The 21,439-nt window shown below is 26.0% G+C and overlaps 2 protein-coding genes across 12 annotated transcripts in view; one reads left to right on the top strand and one right to left on the bottom strand.

Moving 5' to 3' along the window:
* Nucleotides 1-2,619, bottom strand: part of LOC107162620 (microtubule binding protein furry) — a 108,566-nt gene extending 105,947 nt beyond the window's left edge. For 3 of the 4 annotated variants that reach the window (XM_015509600.2, XM_015509601.2, XM_089229298.1), the window contains exons 1-8: nucleotides 2,192-2,619; nucleotides 1,964-2,101; nucleotides 1,535-1,901; nucleotides 1,192-1,371; nucleotides 789-996; nucleotides 581-718; nucleotides 264-498; nucleotides 22-200 (exon numbers count right to left, since the gene is read on the bottom strand). In XM_015509600.2, coding sequence (XP_015365086.2) covers nucleotides 22-200; nucleotides 264-498; nucleotides 581-718; nucleotides 789-996; nucleotides 1,192-1,371; nucleotides 1,535-1,901; nucleotides 1,964-2,101; nucleotides 2,192-2,252 — 1,506 coding nt within the window. In that variant the 5' untranslated portion in view covers nucleotides 2,253-2,619. The remainder of the gene's footprint in view (nucleotides 1-21; nucleotides 201-263; nucleotides 499-580; nucleotides 719-788; nucleotides 997-1,191; nucleotides 1,372-1,534; nucleotides 1,902-1,963; nucleotides 2,102-2,191) is intronic. The other variant, XM_015509599.2, reaches the window with a different exon arrangement.
* Nucleotides 2,620-2,930: 311 nt separating this feature from the next.
* LOC107162636 (chloride channel protein 3) lies at nucleotides 2,931-20,147 on the top strand. 8 transcript variants are annotated; one of them, XM_089228475.1, is made up of 18 exons: nucleotides 2,931-3,333; nucleotides 6,712-6,815; nucleotides 9,159-9,229; nucleotides 9,342-9,462; nucleotides 12,832-12,867; nucleotides 14,179-14,318; nucleotides 14,382-14,597; nucleotides 14,661-14,822; nucleotides 16,840-16,987; nucleotides 17,055-17,194; nucleotides 17,760-17,942; nucleotides 18,010-18,224; nucleotides 18,291-18,408; nucleotides 18,492-18,705; nucleotides 18,867-19,077; nucleotides 19,211-19,374; nucleotides 19,440-19,647; nucleotides 19,724-20,147. In XM_089228475.1, the coding sequence occupies exons 3-18, from the start codon at nucleotides 9,224-9,226 to the stop codon at nucleotides 19,812-19,814; spliced, it is 2,373 nt and encodes a 790-aa protein (XP_089084601.1). In that variant the 5' UTR covers nucleotides 2,931-3,333; nucleotides 6,712-6,815; nucleotides 9,159-9,223; the 3' UTR covers nucleotides 19,815-20,147. The 8 variants fall into 8 exon arrangements, with proteins under 8 accessions (XP_089084601.1, XP_089084599.1, XP_089084600.1 ...); XM_089228473.1 differs by lacking the exon at nucleotides 9,159-9,229; XM_089228474.1 differs by lacking the exon at nucleotides 6,712-6,815.
* Nucleotides 20,148-21,439: the final 1,292 nt, after the last annotated feature.

Below are 21,439 nucleotides of genomic sequence, written 5' to 3' on the forward strand. Positions count from 1 at the left end.
AAAATAAATCCTAAAATTTACCTGAGCAATAAATTGTATAATTTTAACAAATATATTTAAAGGTGTATCACGTGGAACAACAGCTTTTGATCCTTTAGGGAATAGTGAATGAACAATACTTTGCAAACGAGATTGAGTAGCAGAGTTACTTTCACATTTTATTCTCACCATGTATACCCATAATAACCGATAAAGAGCCTCTGAAATTAAAATACCAAAATAATATGCATAAATTAATTATAACATTTTTAAATTTATATTACCTAAAGCAACTCTTGACATGTTTGTATCTCTATTCTTTAAATTTGATAAGCACATAGCCAAAAAGTAATGCCAATTTTGTAGGAAAAAAATCTTTTGGCTAACACATAGCAAACAAGTTACTAATGGAAACAATGATAGTCTATGTTTTGATTTGGTACACATATCTAAAGTTGTTGAATAAAGAGACTCCACAAAATTCTTCAAACAGGGAACATTTACTTCATTTTTAACAATCTAAGATAAGAAAAATATATAATTATCTTGACTCGTTAAAAAAAAAATACAAAACAAATTGAAACATAAAAATAAGCCTTACGCCAGCCATAGGTAATAAAATTTCAACAAATAATCCTGCCATAGAATGTTTAATATCTTTATCTTTGACTTCAAGAAAATACTGAGCACATTCTTGCATAAATTGAAATGATGCCTCAAAATCTTCAATGGGTACCATCTATTAATCACAATATAATATTACTTTGGTTTATAATAAAAACAAATATATTTATATAAAAAGTACATACCTTAATTCTAAAAAATTTCATTCCCATTAACAAAGATATAATAGCTTGTATGACATTTGGTGATGGTTCTTTAGCTCTTAGTTCCTTTAACTCAGCCATAAACCGTTTCCTGACAGATAAAAATCTGGATTGAGCCAAAACTCCCAAAACTTCTGCATACAAATCAGCCACCATGTGTATGTTTGGTGCATTGGGACAATGTTGAGCCCTAGAATTCAGTAATAATAATTTAATTAACACATATTTATATTTGGTTTCAAAAAATCATTAAATAATAAATACATGCCTAGAATTCCTTTGATTTAAAAATATTGAATTTTAAAAGTTGGTATTTAAATAAGATTTATCACAGTATTATATCACATTTCCATGTGTATTAAAAATTATTTTACAGCTTACATACCCTTCACGATATTTAAAATGTTTGAAGCATAAATTCTCAATATAAGTGACTAAATCTTCATGCCCCGGATGAAATGGTAATTGTTTCAATACTTCTATTAGTGCTAAGCAAAATATAAACTCCACTGCCAGATCTTTTCGCTCTCCCATTACTTCTACTTCTTTAATGTCGATAACATCACTAAAATAAAATATATAAGTATAGATTTTTTTTACACGATATCATATTTATTCAATATAAGTACAATTTATATACAATAATATGAATACATATACATGTATAGGTGTATAATTATTAATTATGTTATTTAGTTCAATAAATTCAATGTTAACATCCATCATACTTTTTGCCTTTAAGTTCAATTTTCTTTGAATCGGTAGCATTGATATCTATTATGCCAATTTGTCGATCATACCAAGCAAAAAGAGCTTTTAGTATAGAAGGCAAACAATGTTCAGCGACTGAACCAAATGCAATCAATAACTGATCAAATTGTGCATCTTCACCTCGTTGCAAAATCTTCATCAATGGTTTTTCTGGCTCAATCATTACCTCTTCCATTTTTCGTTCAGCCTGTACTGTAAAGTCTGCAAACAATGTACGCATAACATACTCTCCCGGCTTGATGTTTGTGTCTACATTTGGGAATGGTGAACGCTCTTTGTGAGCTCCCCATGGTAATACTGTTATTACACTTTGTCGTTGACTTTCTGCAATATGCATAGTATATTAGACAAAAATAGTCAAAAATACAATAAATAGCACACTTTACCAGGAGTAATAGTTAGTGTAGAATCAGTCAAAGTATTAGAATTTGATTGGGTAGTTTGAAAGGGATGAAGTTTAGGTGTAGATGTCCCAGAATCAATTTCACTTTGAAACTCAGCATTAGCAAACATAATGGTTTGATCTTTAAAATGATAATTAGACGGTCAATAAATTATTTAAGAATGTAAAAATAAATAATATGTAATAAGATGAACGTAAAAATTGTTAATACCACTATTCATTTGTTTTCGATTATTTGTATCTATATTGATATTTGTATTCTGTTCCTCCATCACAAGTATAATTACATTAAAGACTTAGTCTACTTTAGTAATTCAGACCATGGCTATGATTCTACCAAAATATTTTATGCATCAGTTCATTTATAAACGAAATTTAACGGTAAATTATTTTTCCCATTTAAAAGACAATAAAAAAAAAAATAAGTAATGCGATAGTCACTTAGTTTTTCGACATATTATTTAGTAATTAAGTTTATGATCAATTTATTTTAGTCATGACTACTTCGTTTGTTCACTGTCCGTTGTCCAATGATGACCATGGTCCATGAAATGTTCAACGTTAAAAAAAATATCAAAGTGTAAATAAATCACTGATTATTTTATAATTATTTATATTTTTGACTCTCGTTTCCGAGTATTCCAATATTCATCTGTTATCATAGATAGTAATTATTATCAGTAAGTTAATCACTGAACATATAATTGGTCGGTTACGTACCACCTAGATCTCGCGACAAGTAGATCCCCATACGTCAACTGGATCCCTTTGGACATTAAAAACCTCATAGACATATAATAATTGTAATTTGTAATACAGTCCCCGTAGAAACCTAAAAATCCCATACCACCTATACGTTCATCAATAAAATATTGCCCTACTCTATTTATTATCAAAATGCATGATTACACCAAAACAAAATATATCCATATTCTGTATCTGTTATCATAATTCTTTTGATTTAATGAAATTGCAAAATACCTTTCATCCGCATCCGCGTGTAATTTTTATTTTTTTACATTATTAAATGTTTAACATATTATTATTTACTATTTAGCCAACACGCCATTTTGTGTAACCCCGACGGACAATCATTCGCCTTTGAATCTTCGGACACGAATTCATTCTCTTATCATCTTATCAATAAACATTAAATATTGTTCAATATTAATAATTAAAATACCATGTTATACTTTTTCAATATATTTCAAATGTTTTAATATTCCGTCAACAGGAATAATATAACTCATTAACTCTACTTTATTATAATAATACCTATCTTTGTACACCTACTATTCATTTGATCATCACGTCACGAGTAAGAAATGTCTTTGTGGTTCTCAAAAATAAAATGTAAGTTGGATTCGCATTCTTGAATAACACGACTTGATTTTAAATTAAAATTCTACGAATTTTATATTTATTTTTCATGCTGTTAATTTCTTTACCCTACCAATTTGTTTCTCAACTAATATCGTCGTAATTTATTCATTTATTTTCTGTTTTTAAATATCTATTTGGTTTGGCATAGTATCTTCAAATGCCTGTGACTATAAAATCAACTACACATATTTATTTGCTACTGCTGTAGGTTTCCATATTGGTTGAATAAAATAGGATAATGTTCTAGTTCGCCAATAAGTTCTAAGTTGTATAAAATGCATCAGAGATTACTGATGTAATTAACTTATATTGAAGTTTATAGCTTTTAATTACCTACCTACATAATATATTATTTAGTTTCCAAATATTCGCTAACATTATTTTATTAACAGCCTTTACTGGCCTTAGACTTTCTTGATGATAGTATCAGTCACTGGAGGTTATTTATGGTTTAATTGAAAACTAAATTTTTTATCAATACATTTATAATTAATGGTGGGGGTACTTTATACTTATATTAAAAAACTTACCAATAAATAACATCCTTAACATCCTCTAACATACTTAATTTATTAAATTGTCAATTAGTTTGCAAAAGTCATAAATATCCTATTCATCAGTATATTTCTTAATTTTAATCTGACATCAAAAAAGTATTTTATATGAATATAATATATCAAAATTATCATAATTAATAAAATTATCCTTTTTTAGGTTAATCTCTCTTCGATCTTTTAAAGTGTTTACACCATTTATTTATCCTTAATTAATTCAATATTATAGATTCCAAATCAAACTCAATAACACTTAATAATTTACTTTGCATCTTTGTTAGTTTTTCAATTTAACATTATGTTATATGTTATAAAATATTTGTTTAACAATTCCAGAAATATATGTGTAACAAGTCCGGAAATATATATGTAACAACTTCAGAAGTTATTTAGTAACACTTTTATAATACAGTTGGACTTGGTTTACTTAATATTAATGGGACCCGTAAAAAGTTTTAGTTATTCAAGGGCAATAGTAGGAAATCCTGTGAATCAATAAAAAGTTGAAATATTGACAATTTTAAATTAACTAAGTTTGACTGTATTATTATGTACTTCTTACATGGTAAAAAGTTTATTTTATATTTCTTATTTTTAAACGTTTAATGTGACATTCAATCAGTTCATGATGGTTTGTACTTACCTTTTTAATTTAAAATCATAACTGCTCTTTATCCTTAAATTAACTATTATGTTAAATACAGGCGCGGATCCAGAAAAATTTAAGAGGGGGCGCTCAAAAACAAAAATTGTTACACCTTACCAGGGCTCTGAAGTTATAGCACTAATATAGAAATTTTTAGCGCTTTAATATGCACTTAAAATTGGAAAATATGCAAATTAAAATTTTATTAACAAAAATTTTTTTATAAACTAATTTTTAGACTTTTTTAAATTATACAAGTTTTATATAAAATATGATATAGTACATATTTGAGAAGTAAGCACTTTTCCGGCTCTGGAACATTTTGAACGAATTTGATAACTGCAGTACATTTGATAAAATTTTAAAAATAACTAAATTATTGGAAACAAACAGAATAACCAGTGCGATCGGCAGTAGTAACTAAAATGTACTGTTTTTTTTCGTTAGCATAATATTCATTATTCAATACAATTTAGTTTATTTTCTTTTTATATAAAATATGCTTTTAAATAGCACTTAAAACTCAAAATTAGCAAAATAGCACTAAAAATCACAAATATGCAAAAATTAGCAAAATAAAATTTTGTATATGACATTAGATAAGTTTGAAACAATTTTGTATCTTATTCTGAATGTTTTAAGACCAACCAATAAAAATATGCATTTGTTAGAACTTCCGAGCCCTGCACCTTACTATTTATTCAAATATTACCATTTTCGTTTTGATTTATAAGTGCTAACTTTTTTTTCATAATAATTGTTATCGCCTTATCGGTGCTTTCCGCCATTGACACATTTTGTTACAAACGAGTATACTTCGAAAACAATGAAGAATAGTTATTATTATTGTCGTATGTGACGGCGATAACGAAAAGCACCGATATTATTATTATTATTATTTTTATTTTGAAAAATAGCAAATTATATGATTTATAATAAACATTTAATTTGTTGGTGGCTAGATGACTGGGGGTGCCCGAGCACCCATAGCCCCCCCCCTAAATCCGCACCTGGTTACATAACATACTTGATTACTAAATTACAAAAATATAATCAATAAAAAAATTGAATTTTTTATACATTATGTTTATTCTTCACTTCAACAGTCTTAAATACTAATAAAAGAGTATGCTTAGATTTAATCGTTATTGCATTTTTATTTTCTCCAAAATTTTTAATCAATAAGAAACTATTTAAATGTCAAATAGATATCTTATATTTGTAATTATTTATACCACAATGCAGTTTATTTGTTTAATTATTTACTATTTTAAAATATGCATTGGCCAAGAAGTCATTAATTTGCATTCATTACATCATTGTTTTATTATTATTTACATCAAGTTCGTAATCCACAATTTTTTTTTTTAGTATTTCTTAAAATTATTAATTGTTTTTGAATGTGTTTTAGAAAATGTTCCCCAATATTCATAATTTTTCACTTCAACTAATATTTCAAGTACCCATCTATAGTTATTAAATATTTGACTTGTTTTTATCCATTTAGTATCATTATTTATTTATCTATTATTGACCTTCTATATAAATAATATACTATCAATTAAAAAAACATGTGCATAGATATAGTAAGCGTATAGGCTATAGACAAGATTTTAGTTGCAAAAGAAGATATAAAATGATTTAGTGTCTTATATGTTTGTTATGGCATTATTTGATTTATTGCAACATATTGTAAATCTTCAAAATAAAACTAGTCATATTATGACTAATTATCATGAAACTGAATATTAATCTAATTAGTAGTGAATGAGTCAGTTACTTGCAAAATTTGAAGTTAGAAAGTAATGTATTAATATTATGGCCAGCGTCATTGACTGATTGTCATAGTTAATAGACATAGTGCACATTAACTATTTATTTGTTCTTTTTTTTATCAACTATAAGAATGATTAAATTTTCCAAATTAGTTTTGGGTATGTACTAATATATTATCACTGTATACATACATAGTTATGTGCTATCTAAATTTACCTGTTTTTTATCATTGAAGAATTATCACAGGAAATTAAAACTTTTATCATATTTGTAAAAAAATTTATTATGACTGTTATTGAAATAAAATATTTAAAAACAACTTCTCTGTAATTTATTTATAAAACTAATTATAATATTGTTTTTAAAATTCAGAAATATGTTTCTCCACAAGTATGGAAAATTTACCATTAACAAGCAATGTTCGAAAAAATGATCTCCCTAATAAGCCTTCTACATCCTATCAGGCTGTCAAACAGGTATTAATGACAAATCGAGTAAAAATTGCTTCTTTTGTAGTTGAATGTGGATGTCAGTTTGAAAATAACTTTGTTGATAATTTGTTTTTTTACCTTGAGTTTAACTATAAATAATTTTTTTTTTTAAATAATTAGTTTAGATAAATCACTTGAATTTATTGTGAAATATTTTAATTGATTTTGGTTACTGATCATAAATAAAATATACTTTTTTGTTACATTCATACATTTATAAATCATCTTTATGTTTTCCTATCTAACATTTTGTGGGGCGTTACTAATATCAAACTATATAGGGTGTCCCGTGAGAATTTACCCATTGTGATATCTCCTGAGATAATAAATATATAATAAATCTATTTATTTTTTATTAGACTCCTCGTATAGACAAGAATTATGGCATGCATTTTATTTTTAATTTAATTTAATTTATTGGTAAAAAAGTTTAAAAATTTTTTTTTTTTTAATTATTGAAAAAAATAAAGTTACCTATTTTATAGAGTTTATTTTTCTGAAATTTTTGACCTCAACATTTTATTTTTATTAATCTCATGATTTTTAATAATTTATTAAGTTTATAGTTAAAATAACAAAAAACTGGTTTTTGTCCTAGGAGTGAGTCCCCCTCTACGGCTAATGGGTAATCCACACTGGGCAACCTGTATGTCTAAAAAATATTTTAGATTATAAATTAAAATATTATTTTTATTTTTCAATCAATAAACTATGTAAATGGATTCCCATATTAATATATATAATATTATATTCATTATTTTTTGAAATAATATAATATACAGGGTGATTGATTGATTTATCAAACACTCATTATTTCAAAAAGTATTGATTTTTTTACATGATTTCAAGTTGTTAAAAAACCGACGTTTTTATTAAAAAACTATGTTTTTAAATATTTTTTATCCTTATCATTTTTTATGTTTTTTACTTTTTTGAATGACAACATAGAGTTTTAATTTCATATTCCAAAGCAGAATATTTTTTTAAGTATTATGATATATAAAAATCGAATTTGGGGCTGCTCATAGTTTATGAGTTCTAAGTATTTAAAGTTTAGATTGGCAGAGTGGAGTGGTACGGGGTTACCCCGCAAAATGTTTGTCCACTACTCCGCTTGTCTAAACTTTAAATACTTATAAAGTTATAACTCATAAACTACTAGCCCCAAATTCGATTTCTATGTATCAAAATACATAGAAAAATATTCTGCTTTGGGATATGAAATTAAAACTCTGTTGTCATTCAAAAAAGTAAAAAACTTAAAAAATGATAAGGATAAAAAATATTTAAAAATATAATTTTTTTAATAAAAATGTTGGTTTTTTAACAACTTGAAACCATATAAAAAAAATTTTGGAAAAAGTCAATACTTTTAGAAATAATGAGTGTTTTATGATAAATCAATCACCCTGTATATAAATATATCTTAATCAAAATTAGTAGGTAATAGAATTTTTAACTCTACTCAATATTATAATATCTATATTATGTGGCTTGGTGAGGCGCGGTCGTACGCTCAATCTGCGGAAACGCACTGAGCGTACGTACCGGCCGCAGTTGCTAGCTCCCGGATGGGTGACCACCCGGGATTTTTAGCAACATATCCTTGCCACACTTACACAAACACGTGTTACAACCCTACCCAATTAAAAACCTACAAACAAACATACAAAAATAATCCCTACCGTACCTCCCCACACCCAATGGCCTATGTTGCCGCGGGTTCTCCTTACAAAAAAAAAAAAAATACCTATATTATATTTTGTTCCATTTTCTTATGAACTTTAATAAAAAAACATTATTAATATGAAGAAAATAAAAATTAAAAACCAGAAAATAAATAAAAGTATATTAATATAGTGTAAATTAGATGCATATAGATATACAGAAGCTAATAGAAGATCAGAATTTAAAATTATTAAAATTTGTTTGCAATTTTAACTATATTATGTTGTTGCTATGCTATTTTAATATGAAAATATTGAAGTACCTAATATAATGGTTAATCTTTCAATATTTGTTTTTTACATTATTATTTTGTATTGTTTTTATATTTATTTATAATCTAATAGTATTATTATTTGTTATTTGAGTATTATAATATAGTCCAGTAATTAATTATAATATTATTATTTTTTAGTAGTAATAATATACTTGAAAGTTCTTATTATTTTTTTTTTAATAATTATATAAATTTTTATTTTAATGATAATATAATATATCAAATTTATAACTCAATTATTGTTTGATAAGTAATAAATAGCATATAAAAATAATAATACTATTAGATTTGGTATTGTGCGTATTTATACGTTGAGCAATTTTTAGGTGGTGGTTTGTAGCGTGTAGTTAGTTGATGTCTATTCAATATCACATTTTGAAAATTGTATAATATGAGAGTAAGTGTCTACATAATTATGTACATTTATAATTATTATTTTTTATTCTGTAACTTACAATTGATAAACATTTAAGATTGATGCATTACATAACTTTCTATATAAATTATAGGTGAAAAAATTAACTGAAAGAAATGTGGGAATAAGTTCGGACGATGATATGATAGACATTACAACTTCAGGAACAATGACTGAGCGTACTTTAAACCAGAGATCACCAATTAATTTACCAGGTAATATAATATGTTTAACCCAGGATCACTCTTGTTTTATTTTACACAATCGCTCACGTGTTAGATTTTTTCCAATCATATATTAATTTAATTATTTACATTAAAATACAAATTCCATTTTTATATAATTTATATTCATTGCATAAACTAAAGACAGTATATGTGAAATAATTTTGACAACCCCCTCCCTTCAACTGCAGAAAACTACAGTCAAAGAATTTAATATTATATACTATTAATGATATCTTTAGTTTCATAATTGTATACACTATACAGTGTTGGGTAAGTTACTTTTTAAAAGTAACTGAGTTACATTACAAGTTACAAAATAAAATAGGTAACTAGATTACTTGTTAGTTAAAGAGTACAAGAGTAATGTGTAACGTTACACTTTTTTTCTTCAAAAGTAACTAGTTACAATGATGTTACTTTTATATGATTCAAGTTTTAAATAAAAAAAAAGTCTATTTTAAATCAATCTTTTTTTATATTTATTTTATACAAATGCTAATTTATAATCAGTAAAATTGAAAATAATATTTACACAAAATCGTTTATTTATATAATTATATTAGATTATACTGGGAAAATGTTGTAATTATATAAATATCCGGATGCGAAGGCAAGAACTGCTCCGTGAAGTTGAAAAAAAAAAAAAATTTAATTTATAATGTAATGCGTTCTTCTGACATGTTACTTCTAAATAATTAACGTAGTTACACTTGCGTAACCCAAAAATAATAATAACGAAGTTACCATAACGTTACTGAAGTACGAGTAACGCACTTTACGTTACTACCCAACAGTGATTATATAGATAGAGCATTGGGGAAGGATGATTATCTTTCATTTAATTGATTACAGTCATTCTAAAAATAAGTGGAATGTTAGATTTTTTTTAACTGTGAGAGCTATCTGCGGGTTAATATAGTCAGTGCTTGTATTGACATGGAGGACGGGGACTCTTTCTTTAAAAAAAAACATTTTATTGCATTTCTTCTATAATTATTTCTTGATAAATAAAAAATTTAAATCTTCTGTCACTCAATTTTTTTTATTTCATTAGGTACATTCTCTTTCTATTTTTTCTATTTCAAACACTGAATATAGTAATTGATTTATTATTTACCTAAACACTACGGCCATCAAACGGTGACATTGATAGAAAAAGATCCCCTGTTTATCATTATTTATAATAATATAAATTATAAATTGTGTTTTTAAGATCAAATAGTACATATTAAAAATCAACCCCCACTGCTTAAACAAAAATACATTAAATACTATAGATTTAAAATAATGAAATCACTAGATAACATTAAATAAGTTATTGCTCTTACAAATTCTGTATATTTTAAGTTGTTGACTATAATGAATAAAAGCTTTTAGTAAACTATTTTATTTTAGTATACAGGGTATCCTGCGAGAATTTACCCATTGCGATATCTTACGAAATAATGGAGATATCAAAATTCTGGTTTTATAATAAGATTCACAGGGTTAAGAACTACAATTATTTCATTTTTAAATTTATTTTAATGTTTTTGTAAAATATATATTACTATTAATATTATATATTTTTTTAGTTAATTATTTCCAAAAAAATTAAAGATAGCCATTTTGTAGAGTTTATTTTTTTGAAAATATTGACGTTTCAAAATGTTATTTCCAATATTTTCCTAATTTTTAATATTTTTCTAGTTTTGAAGAAATAAAATATGATTATAAATTTATAACTATTAGGAATACGGAAAGTATTCAGTCGAATGTATGGGAATGCGCGCGGCGCGGCGGATCACATGTTTGATAACATTAAGGTGTTAATAATTCGCAATTTTTCTCGAAACTAAAAATAATTTTAAAAATCAGGAAATTAATGAAAATAAAATATTGAAACATCAATATTTTTAGAAAAATAAACTCTAGAAAATGGCTATCTTTAATTTTTTAGAAAATAGTTAAATACAAAAATATATTTTTTAACTTCTTTACCAAAACATTGAAATAAATTAAAATATGAAACAATTGTAGTTCTCATCCCTGTGAGTTTTATTACAATACCAGAATTTCGATATCATCATTCTTTCGGGAGATATCGCAATGTGTAAATCCTCACGGGACACCCTGTATAATAATTTATAAGTACCAAGAATCTAGATATTATTATACAGGAGAAGAATACTAGTTTTAAACTAATGAAGAAATAAATTGTAATAGGTAGTATGAATAACAATAATCTTGCTGACTTTAATCTTTTTTATAATTTCAATACATATGTTCTATGTACTTAATAGATTAAAAAACATAGCATTATTGGATTTAAAAGTTTACCTAATAGTACTGTTGTGCTAGTAATAATAGCACTTAATTATGTTTACCTAGCGTTTTTACATTGAAACAACTTTTATTACTATGTATTATTCTTTCAATTACTTTATTGATTTATATAAAATATAATATAAAACATATTATTACATATTAAATTACGTATATACTTCATAAATGGGATTATCTGAGTATAAATATCATAAAGATTTTTTTTAATATAATATTTAATTTCATATTTTTGAGGATAGTGAAGTATTTTTAATAAGTATTGTATTAGTTAATACTTTGTTATTTACTACTATGTAGCTTATTTTTGATGTTTATTTAAATAGTATCATATTACATATTATTTTATTTGCATTTATTTAAACTAATCATTTTATAAAAATTTAATATTTTGTATACAATTTTCTAATGGCTAATATATTTTTATTTTGAAAAATACAAAAATATGATCTTATAAAATAACATTTTAGCAATAATATAAAATAAAATTTTTACTATAAAATCCAATTTTCTAAAATTTAGTTAACTAAAGTAAAAAATAAAAATATTTTACTCACTTTATATTTTGTTTTTTAAAGTTTTGAATTGATTGATTTAAAGTACAGGGTCAGGTTTAATTTATTATGAAAGAATACTATTACAACTTTTTTTATTTATAAGCTATGATCAGTTTATGTATATACATAGATAATAATATTATACCTTTTATCTAAATGTTAATTAAATGTAGGCTAAAAATCCTGTGTCGTTGAAGCTTTTTCATCTGATAATAAACATAGGAATGATGAGTATTTAGTTTGTAATGAAATATTCATAGGTATTTAAATAAAATTTGAAAGTCAATGATATATTTATATTTCATTATTTGTATTTTCAGCTCAACATTTATTTCATATAAAAAAATTTTATTTTGATTCTAACATCTAATATTTTTTATGAAAATAAATGTACTTATTGCAATTAATAATAAGTCTTATGAATATAGTTTTAAACATTTATGATTTTAATTATGTTAAAATATTATAATAATTTAAGGTATTGATGTCATTTTTGCTGGAACAATAAATATTGGTGAGTTGTGTCTCTTATGTGTTAAGGTTTATAAGTTGTGAGTTTTATATCTTTTTCTTTTTTATTAAAGCTATAGTTTTTGGCTTTTAGATTTTAGTTTTATATATATTATAAGCTTAAATACTAAGTTTTATATTAGAGCTTAAAATTGTATTATGTTAAACAAAGAAAAAAAAGAATTATTGTAAGTTATGGAATTTTAATTGTTTATAACTTGTGGGCTATTCAAGAATTATAATATTATAATATATGATAAATGATTATAACAAATTTTGTAATACTAAATAAATAACTAATGAAACATATTTAAATTATTTCTTTTCTTCTACGGTGGAACATAATTATTTATTCTAGTAACAACAATAAATTTATAAATAAATATAATACTTGAATATATAACAGAAAATACATTGCATTGGTGGTTCTATATTTTTAATTATTTTAAGAACTTATGTGTGGTCAAAATTATTCAATTTTCATAATTATATTATAATATAACACCCAAAAAAGCTAATTAATGTCTACAAGTTTAATTGTATTCCTAAGTATTTCTAATTATTCTGATTAAAATTGTCAGTATATTGGATTATTGTTTGGAAATAAAATTGAGTATAAGTTTGATGCAATTAATTAAATAGAATTTTTTGTTATGTAATATTAAATATTAATAAAACTAATTGGGTTTTATTATAAAAATAGCATTTATTATCTAAATATTCTAATTAAATAAATTTACTGTACCAGTATTCAGTATTCACTAGTAGTAATAGTAGACAAGTAATGCAAATACACATGTTATGGTATTTTTTAATTTTACCTAGCTTTATATGATGATTTATGTGTTAGTTATTACTCAAACAATCACTCATCTATTCTAAAATTTAACATGTAACTTCTAATTATAATATAATAATATTTACCTATCTATACTAGTAGATAATTATCATATTACTTAAATAAATTGAGTAAAAATGTGTTGTTATACAAAATGTAGAACATTACTTAATTTATATGCAGAGTATCGTAAGACAACTTATCTAAGAGGTAAGGTAGACTGCTTTTTTAGTCGGAAAAATTAATTTAGTAAATGTGTTAACTTTCATAATTGCTTTATTCCCCTGCATATTGTTTTTATATTATAAAATTTAGAAATTGTATTTTTTTAAATACACAAAAATTAGTGAAAATTTGCTCTTAAATTCACTTTGTACAACCTTTGTACTTCCTCCCAAATTGTGATAAAGTTTACAACATTCATTATTTTATGTTAATATTTTATTATTTTATTTGTTTGATAACAAATATTTTTAGGATCTGGTGAAACTGAGGATATTCCTGGAATTGGTCAGTATGAAGATTTTCATACAATTGATTGGCAGCGAGACATTGCAAGAGATCGGATGCGACATAGATATATACTTAAACGCAAACAAAATTCATTTATTGATCTAGTACGATATTATTTTAATTTACTTGTAAACTATATATAATTGAATGTTTTAAAATTTTATCAGATAAAATCAGCTCATGATGCATGGTCTGGCTGGCTTTGTGTACTATTGGTGGGACTTGTGACTGGAACTGTCGCAGCAATAATCGACATAGGAACATCATGGATGTCAGATCTAAAATTTGGTATTTGTCCTCAAGCATTTTGGTTAAATATGGAACAATGTTGCTGGTCATCAAATGAAACTTCATTTGAACTAGATAAAGGAAACTGTTCACAAGTAAATGTTTAAATATTAATTAAAATTGTTCTTGTTAAAGTTATATTTTTTTATTTATTTCAGTGGTTTTATTGGTCTGAAATGATGACTTCTTCAAACTATGGACCTTTTGCCTACATTGTTTCATATTTATTCTACATTGCTTGGGCATTACTATTTGCAGCCCTTGCTGCTGGTTTAGTCAGAATGTTTGCCCCCTATGCATGTGGATCGGGTGTCCCAGAGGTAATGTACCTTTTATATATATATAAATATAAATATATATACCCTAGCCCAGAGATATTCAAATTTTTTCACCACGCGGCTCCTTTGGGTGTTCACAATAGTTTTACGGCTCCCAAATTATTATGAAAAAATTGAAACAACACACGGATACAATATGGGAAATATGTTATGTGTGTGATAATAACAGTGACTTTAGCACTAGAAATAAAACTTCAAATGGTCGAATAGTAAGGTGTGTCATTTTAATTTCCATAATGATTACAAATAGTATTTTTAATAATGATACAAGACCTAGGTATGATGTTAGTATTCGGTGCTTTGACGCGGCTCCCTTTGCAAACTCTCGCGACGCCCCTGGAAGCCGCAACCCACAGTTTGAATACCTCTGCCCTAGCTCAAGGGTCGGGAACCTTTTTGTAGGAAAAAGCCATTTTTTTTTAAAAAAAGTTACTAAACCTTTAATAAAATGTTTATTTTAAGGTCCTTGATATTGATGCATTTTTCAAAGTGCCACAGATTACATGTTAAATAGCTGCATGTTCCTGACGTTTGCCCAAGACCCACCCTAAGATAACTTGAAAATTATTGCCCTACTCATTGTTGATTAATTTATGTTAGTTAGAACCAATGTTTGGCAAAAAAATAAAAATCACATTTATCCAATGAATAAAGTTTGTTAGGATTATGCATTTATGCCTACTATCAAAATAAGTCTGTATAATAATATAATGATAATTTAAAAAATAATGTACAATCGTCTAAGAATATCTACTTAACAACATTTCTTGTGGACAGTGATTTAATTTTTAATTATAAAGTATGATTAATTTCATTAGTTAGTTTCCTTGTTAGTTTTTTTTTATAGTCAAATCAAGCACGTAGCTAAGGGGGCTGGTTGTGCCTAGCTCACCTTAATAATATGTGTGTCCTTAGGCAGGCCATCCAAAGTATTCAGAGGGGTCCATTATTATATAATGGCTTTTAATTGTTTACGCATTTTTAATAGATTTTCCATAATATATAAAAAATATAAAAATACTTTATATTAGTATTTAAATTAAATTTACTGTATTTCATTTAAAAATTGTGTTTATATATTATATATTTGGATTTTATTATCATTATTATAATGCAATATTTGTATTTGATTTTTATTTATGTATTTAAATGCATTTTTTTTAAATTATTACACTTATTAGTTACTGGCCAAATGATAAAATATGGTATTATTATTTATTAGGTTACATGCTTATATATTGAAGGAATGATATACTGGTAACTGTCTTTTTATAATATACAAATTTCGGGAAGGACACTTAACATTGGCCCACCACCTTGTGAATATTTTCTGACTACATCCCTGAGTCAAATTCTTATTATGTTCTGGTTATGAATTTTCTTAATTCTTAAGAGGACGCCACACCCGCATGTGTTGTCTCCGTCGTACAAATGCGTAGCATAGCAAATTTTACACTCAGCAGATCACGATTATCTCCGTTAATTTAAAATTTAGAGTGAATTGACCTATTATAAAAATTAAAGGTAAGATTATTACCGAGGGTATCTCATAAGCTTTTTATTTTATTTTGATTTTAAACCGAGTTATGAGTATTTTAAAATTGTAAATTATTTTTATATCTAAAAATACTCATAACTCGGTTTAAAATTAAAATATAATAAAAAGCCTATGAGATGTCCTCGGTAATAATCTTGCCTTTAATTTTATAATAAGTCAATTCACTCTAAATTTTAAATTAATGGAGATAATCGTGATCTGCTGAGCGTAAAATTTGCTATGCTACGCACTTGTACGACGGAGACAACACATGCGGGTGTGGCGTCCTCTTAAGACGTATTGACAAATTCAATTAATGTACAGTGTATAATGTACATTTATTGAAATGTATTAATCTTAAATTATATATGTAACGTTTATAACTTCTAATTATTGGCTAATCATATAAGTTTTACATATCTGGTTTGAACATATTTATGGAACTTAATTATGGTTTTACAGATTAAAACAATTTTAAGTGGTTTTATAATTAGAGGGTACTTAGGAAAGTGGACTCTACTGATAAAATCTGTTGGAATAATGATGTGTGTTTCGGCTGGTCTCAGTTTGGGTAAAGAAGGACCTATGGTACATATAGCTTCATGTATTGGTAAGTAGAATTTTTACAATCAATTATACTAATATTGGAATATATTATTCTATGGTTACTATTTTAGGTAATATTTTATCATATTTGTTTCCTAAGTATGGCCGAAATGAAGCTAAAAAAAGAGAAATATTATCAGCAGCAGCGGCTGCTGGGGTTTCTGTTGCTTTTGGGGCTCCAATTGGTGGAGTCCTATTTAGTTTAGAAGAGGTATTTAATTCAAATTTTTAAATTATATAATTAACCCTTTATTTGTTAATCTAGGTACATGTGTACCTCAAGATTTTATACAGAGACATATATGTACCCTGGGAGATTAACTTTATAAATTTGAGTGCCAAAGTCAAAAACATGTTTTGGAAATATTAAAATATTTTTTTTTTTATCTCTTTCAATTATATCTTAAATACTTAAACATAATTTCATTGTGTTTTTAACTTATTTACTTTGTCAAGGTTGATTCTTAAATTTTTAATACTTATGATTTTTTCTAAAATTTATTTTCCATAAGTATAAATATTAATGATAATTTTCAGTCAGTTTCTAATTCTCATGGTATTAACTGATTATGATAATAATAATAAAAAACAAATTACAACAAATAATTAATTATTAATAATTATTACAAACTAACAACTATTTGAATAGTTACAAACAATAAACAGTATTGGGATACAATTAGACCCCATACACCAATTGTCTTCAGAAAATATTGTACCACTAACAAAAGGTCAAAGTAACTAAACTATTTTAAATATATTTATATTTTTTTAAGGTTAGCTATTATTTTCCATTGAAAACTCTATGGCGTTCATTCTTTTGTGCTCTCGTTGCTGCATTTGTGCTTAGTTCAATCAATCCATTTGGCAATGAACATTCTGTAATGTTCTACGTGGAATATCACAGGCCATGGATGTTTTTTGAACTTATACCATTTATTGGATTGGGAATTATTGGAGTAATTAAGTTTAATTTTTTATTTATATGGAATTTCGCTATAAGTTTTATACAATCATTGAATTTAGGGTGTGATTGCAACTGTTTTTATCAAATGCAATATTAAATGGTGTCGTTTTCGTAAAACCTCCATTCTTGGACAATATCCAGTCATGGAAGTATTGTTACTCACAGCTGTAACAGCAATACTCTCATATCCCAATCCATATACACGCATGGGAACTAGTCAATTAATTTATCTTCTTTTCAGCCAATGTGATGTATCTAGTAATGATGGTTTGTGGTGAGAATTTATATTAAATGACATTTAAATTTTTGAATTTTTAAAATTTGGTGTTATGATGTTTAGCGATTATACAAACGACAAAGCAAATTTAGCTGGACCTGGTGTGTACACAGCTATGGTACTTCTATCAATGGCGTTTGTATTGAAATTAGTCACTACAATTTTTACATTTGGAATTAAGGTATAAGAATCAAAAATATTTAATGTTATTATTGTAAATGTTTGGCTGATGTTATGTGTATAATGACTTACTATGTTTTACAGGTACCTTGTGGTCTGTTTATTCCGAGCTTAGCTATGGGCGGCATCACTGGCCGTATTGTTGGTATTTTGATGCAACAATTAGCTGCCAAACACCCTCATTTATGGTTTTTCGACAACAGTTGTGGATTACCTGGCCAAGAAGGCTGTATTACTCCTGGCTTATATGCCATGGTAGGTGCTGCTGCTGTTCTAGGAGGAGTAACCCGAATGACTGGTAACAATTTTTTATGAATGTATTCTTCAAGAAGATAATGGGCCCCACTGAACATGTTATTGCGGGGGCCCAATATTACTCAGTGTTTACTATCGAGTATTAAAAATTGAAAGTTACCCAGTACAAAAATTGAATTAACGATTTTAAATTAAAATTTTTAGTTTCATTAGTGGTCATTATGTTTGAATTGACCGGTGGTGTCAGATACATTGTTCCATTGATGGCGGCTGTCATGGCCAGCAAATGGGTTGGTGATGCACTGGGAAAAGAAGGAATGTATGATGCTCATATTCAGTTAAATGGTTATCCATTTTTGGACAGTAAAGAAGATATTGTTCACACAGCATTGGCAGCTGATGTTATGCAGCCTCGGTTAGTATTTACATTTTTTTTTTTCTTTAATCAATAATAATAACAATAATTTGAAAAAATTAAAGTAAAAAAAAAATGTACATACAAACATTTAAAACTAGTTGTAATTTATAATTATTATAATTAAATGTAGTCGAGCTGAAAATTTGAACGTTCTCACTCAGTCTTCAATGTCACTAGAAGATACTGAAATATTATTAAAAGAAACTGAACATAATGGATTTCCGGTTGTGGTGTCACGAGAATCTCAATATCTTGTTGGATATGTGTTACGTAGGGATTTACAATTGGCATTAGGTGATGTTCAACTTATTCATTTATATAATGTGTCTTATGAATAACAATTGTAAAAATAATTTCAGAAAATGCTAAACGAACCATTGATGGACTTTTACCTGAATCTTTAATTCTCTTTACCGACATAACTCAACAAGTAATGCCTCCTCCTTTAAAATTAAAGAAAATTCTGGATATGGCCCCAATTACAATTACCGATCAAACACCTATGGAAACTGTGGTTGATATGTTCAGAAAATTAGGACTTCGGCAAACATTGGTTACACACAATGGGTTTGTAGTTTATATTTATCAATTTTATTTTTTAAACTTGTTCCTAAAACTTTTGAATCTTATGTTGATTTTCCAGGAGACTTTTGGGAGTTATAACAAAAAAAGATATTTTACGTTATATTAAACAAGTTGATAACGAAGATCCTAGTTCTGTACTCTTCCATTGATGGTTGTTAATTAACTATATGGATTTTATATCCATTATTTAGCTCAATTTTTGTTTATATTATATTTTATTAATTTTTTTTTCCAAAGTTTTGTTTTAGAAACTTAATTTTAAAAACATTGTAATAGTAGTTTCCTAGATATTTAAATCTAGTAAATATTTGGGAAAGGTTAATTGTGAATAATAGTTTACCTAAAAATTAAATACTATATGAAAATAACTATGTAATCGACTATATACATTGTAAGATACTTTTTGAACTTATGGGTATGCTCGGAGGTTCATAGATAGTAATCAGTAACTATCAAAAATATATTATGAAAATTTAATATTATATTTTTATTATTAATTCTATAATTATTTACTATCGTTCATTGAGAAAAATCTATTTACTTGATTTAGTGTGTCTGTTAGTATGTATGTATACCATTATATTATGTGTTTTTAACGATTATTGTAATTTTGTATTTCCCTTAAACATTAAATTTAATCTTTTGATTTTATACCTCTTCATAAAATTTATGACTTATCATAGTGTCTGTAAAATTATTACTCTAATTCAGGGTTGCATAGTAAATTTATTAATTTAATGGTTTAATAAAATGTAATGGGCCACTTAAATCATGTTTAAGGGACTATTAGATTACTATTGATTCATTAAACGTTTTGTGATTGTTTATGCAACTTTACATATAAGTGGTGTGCCATTTAAAATGACCAATAATAATGATATTATATTACTTTTGTTATCTTAAGACAACTATCGATTTAACTTTTCAGTTTTCATATGTCATTACTACTAAATTTTTTTCTTTCAACCCGAAGGTTGGTTTAAAACTCCAATTCTCCATTCTAACAGATTACTCGTCTTTTCTTTAAGTTCTTTAATGGTTTTGTATTTTGCATCGCATTTAATTTTTCCTGTATAAGAGTTATGGGGACGTCCGGCAGTTTCCTTCCCTTCTATCATACCCTCTAATATTATTTTGTGCAATTCTTCTGGGTGTCTCAGGGCATGACCAACCATTTTCCAGCGTCTTCCTCTAATTGCATCTATGATTGTACTTTTTTCTCCCACTGTAATAAGTACTTCTTCTTTCGCTTTCCCCGCTCTATCCGGTTTATCCTTTCCATACGCCACCAACATCACATTTTGGATTACTACTAATAACAAAATAATATGATAGTTCCATGCAGTTAAAATAAAGTTAAATACAAATAAAATGGAAACTATTTAGTATTAATTGTGTATTACGTAATACTAAATATTATAATATGTATGTACTAATAGACTATTGTATAATAATAATTATTATAAATTTAATTGTAGTGTGGCTCAAGTATACATTTTATCGAGCAAACCCTTGAGCTTTTTAAATGTAATTTAAACATAATGATAAAAGTAAATTTTTTATAAATTATCGATTTGGTAGCTAAATAAAAACTCATCTCGTTCAATTGTACGATATACAGGGTGCGGCAGTCAAATCCGACGATTTGAAAAAATAAAATAAAATAGAAAAACAATTTTTTATTAATTTTTGGCCAAACAAATAAAAAGTACACAAGTGGAATTTTATGTTATAATATTTAAAAACTTCATTTTTTAAAGATTGTGTCAGGCAA

The sequence above is a fragment of the Diuraphis noxia genome, unplaced genomic scaffold, assembly GCF_037042655.1.
Source record: "Diuraphis noxia isolate RWA-SAM2 unplaced genomic scaffold, SU_Dnox_SAM2 contig0005, whole genome shotgun sequence".
Taxonomy (NCBI): domain Eukaryota; kingdom Metazoa; phylum Arthropoda; class Insecta; order Hemiptera; family Aphididae; genus Diuraphis; species Diuraphis noxia.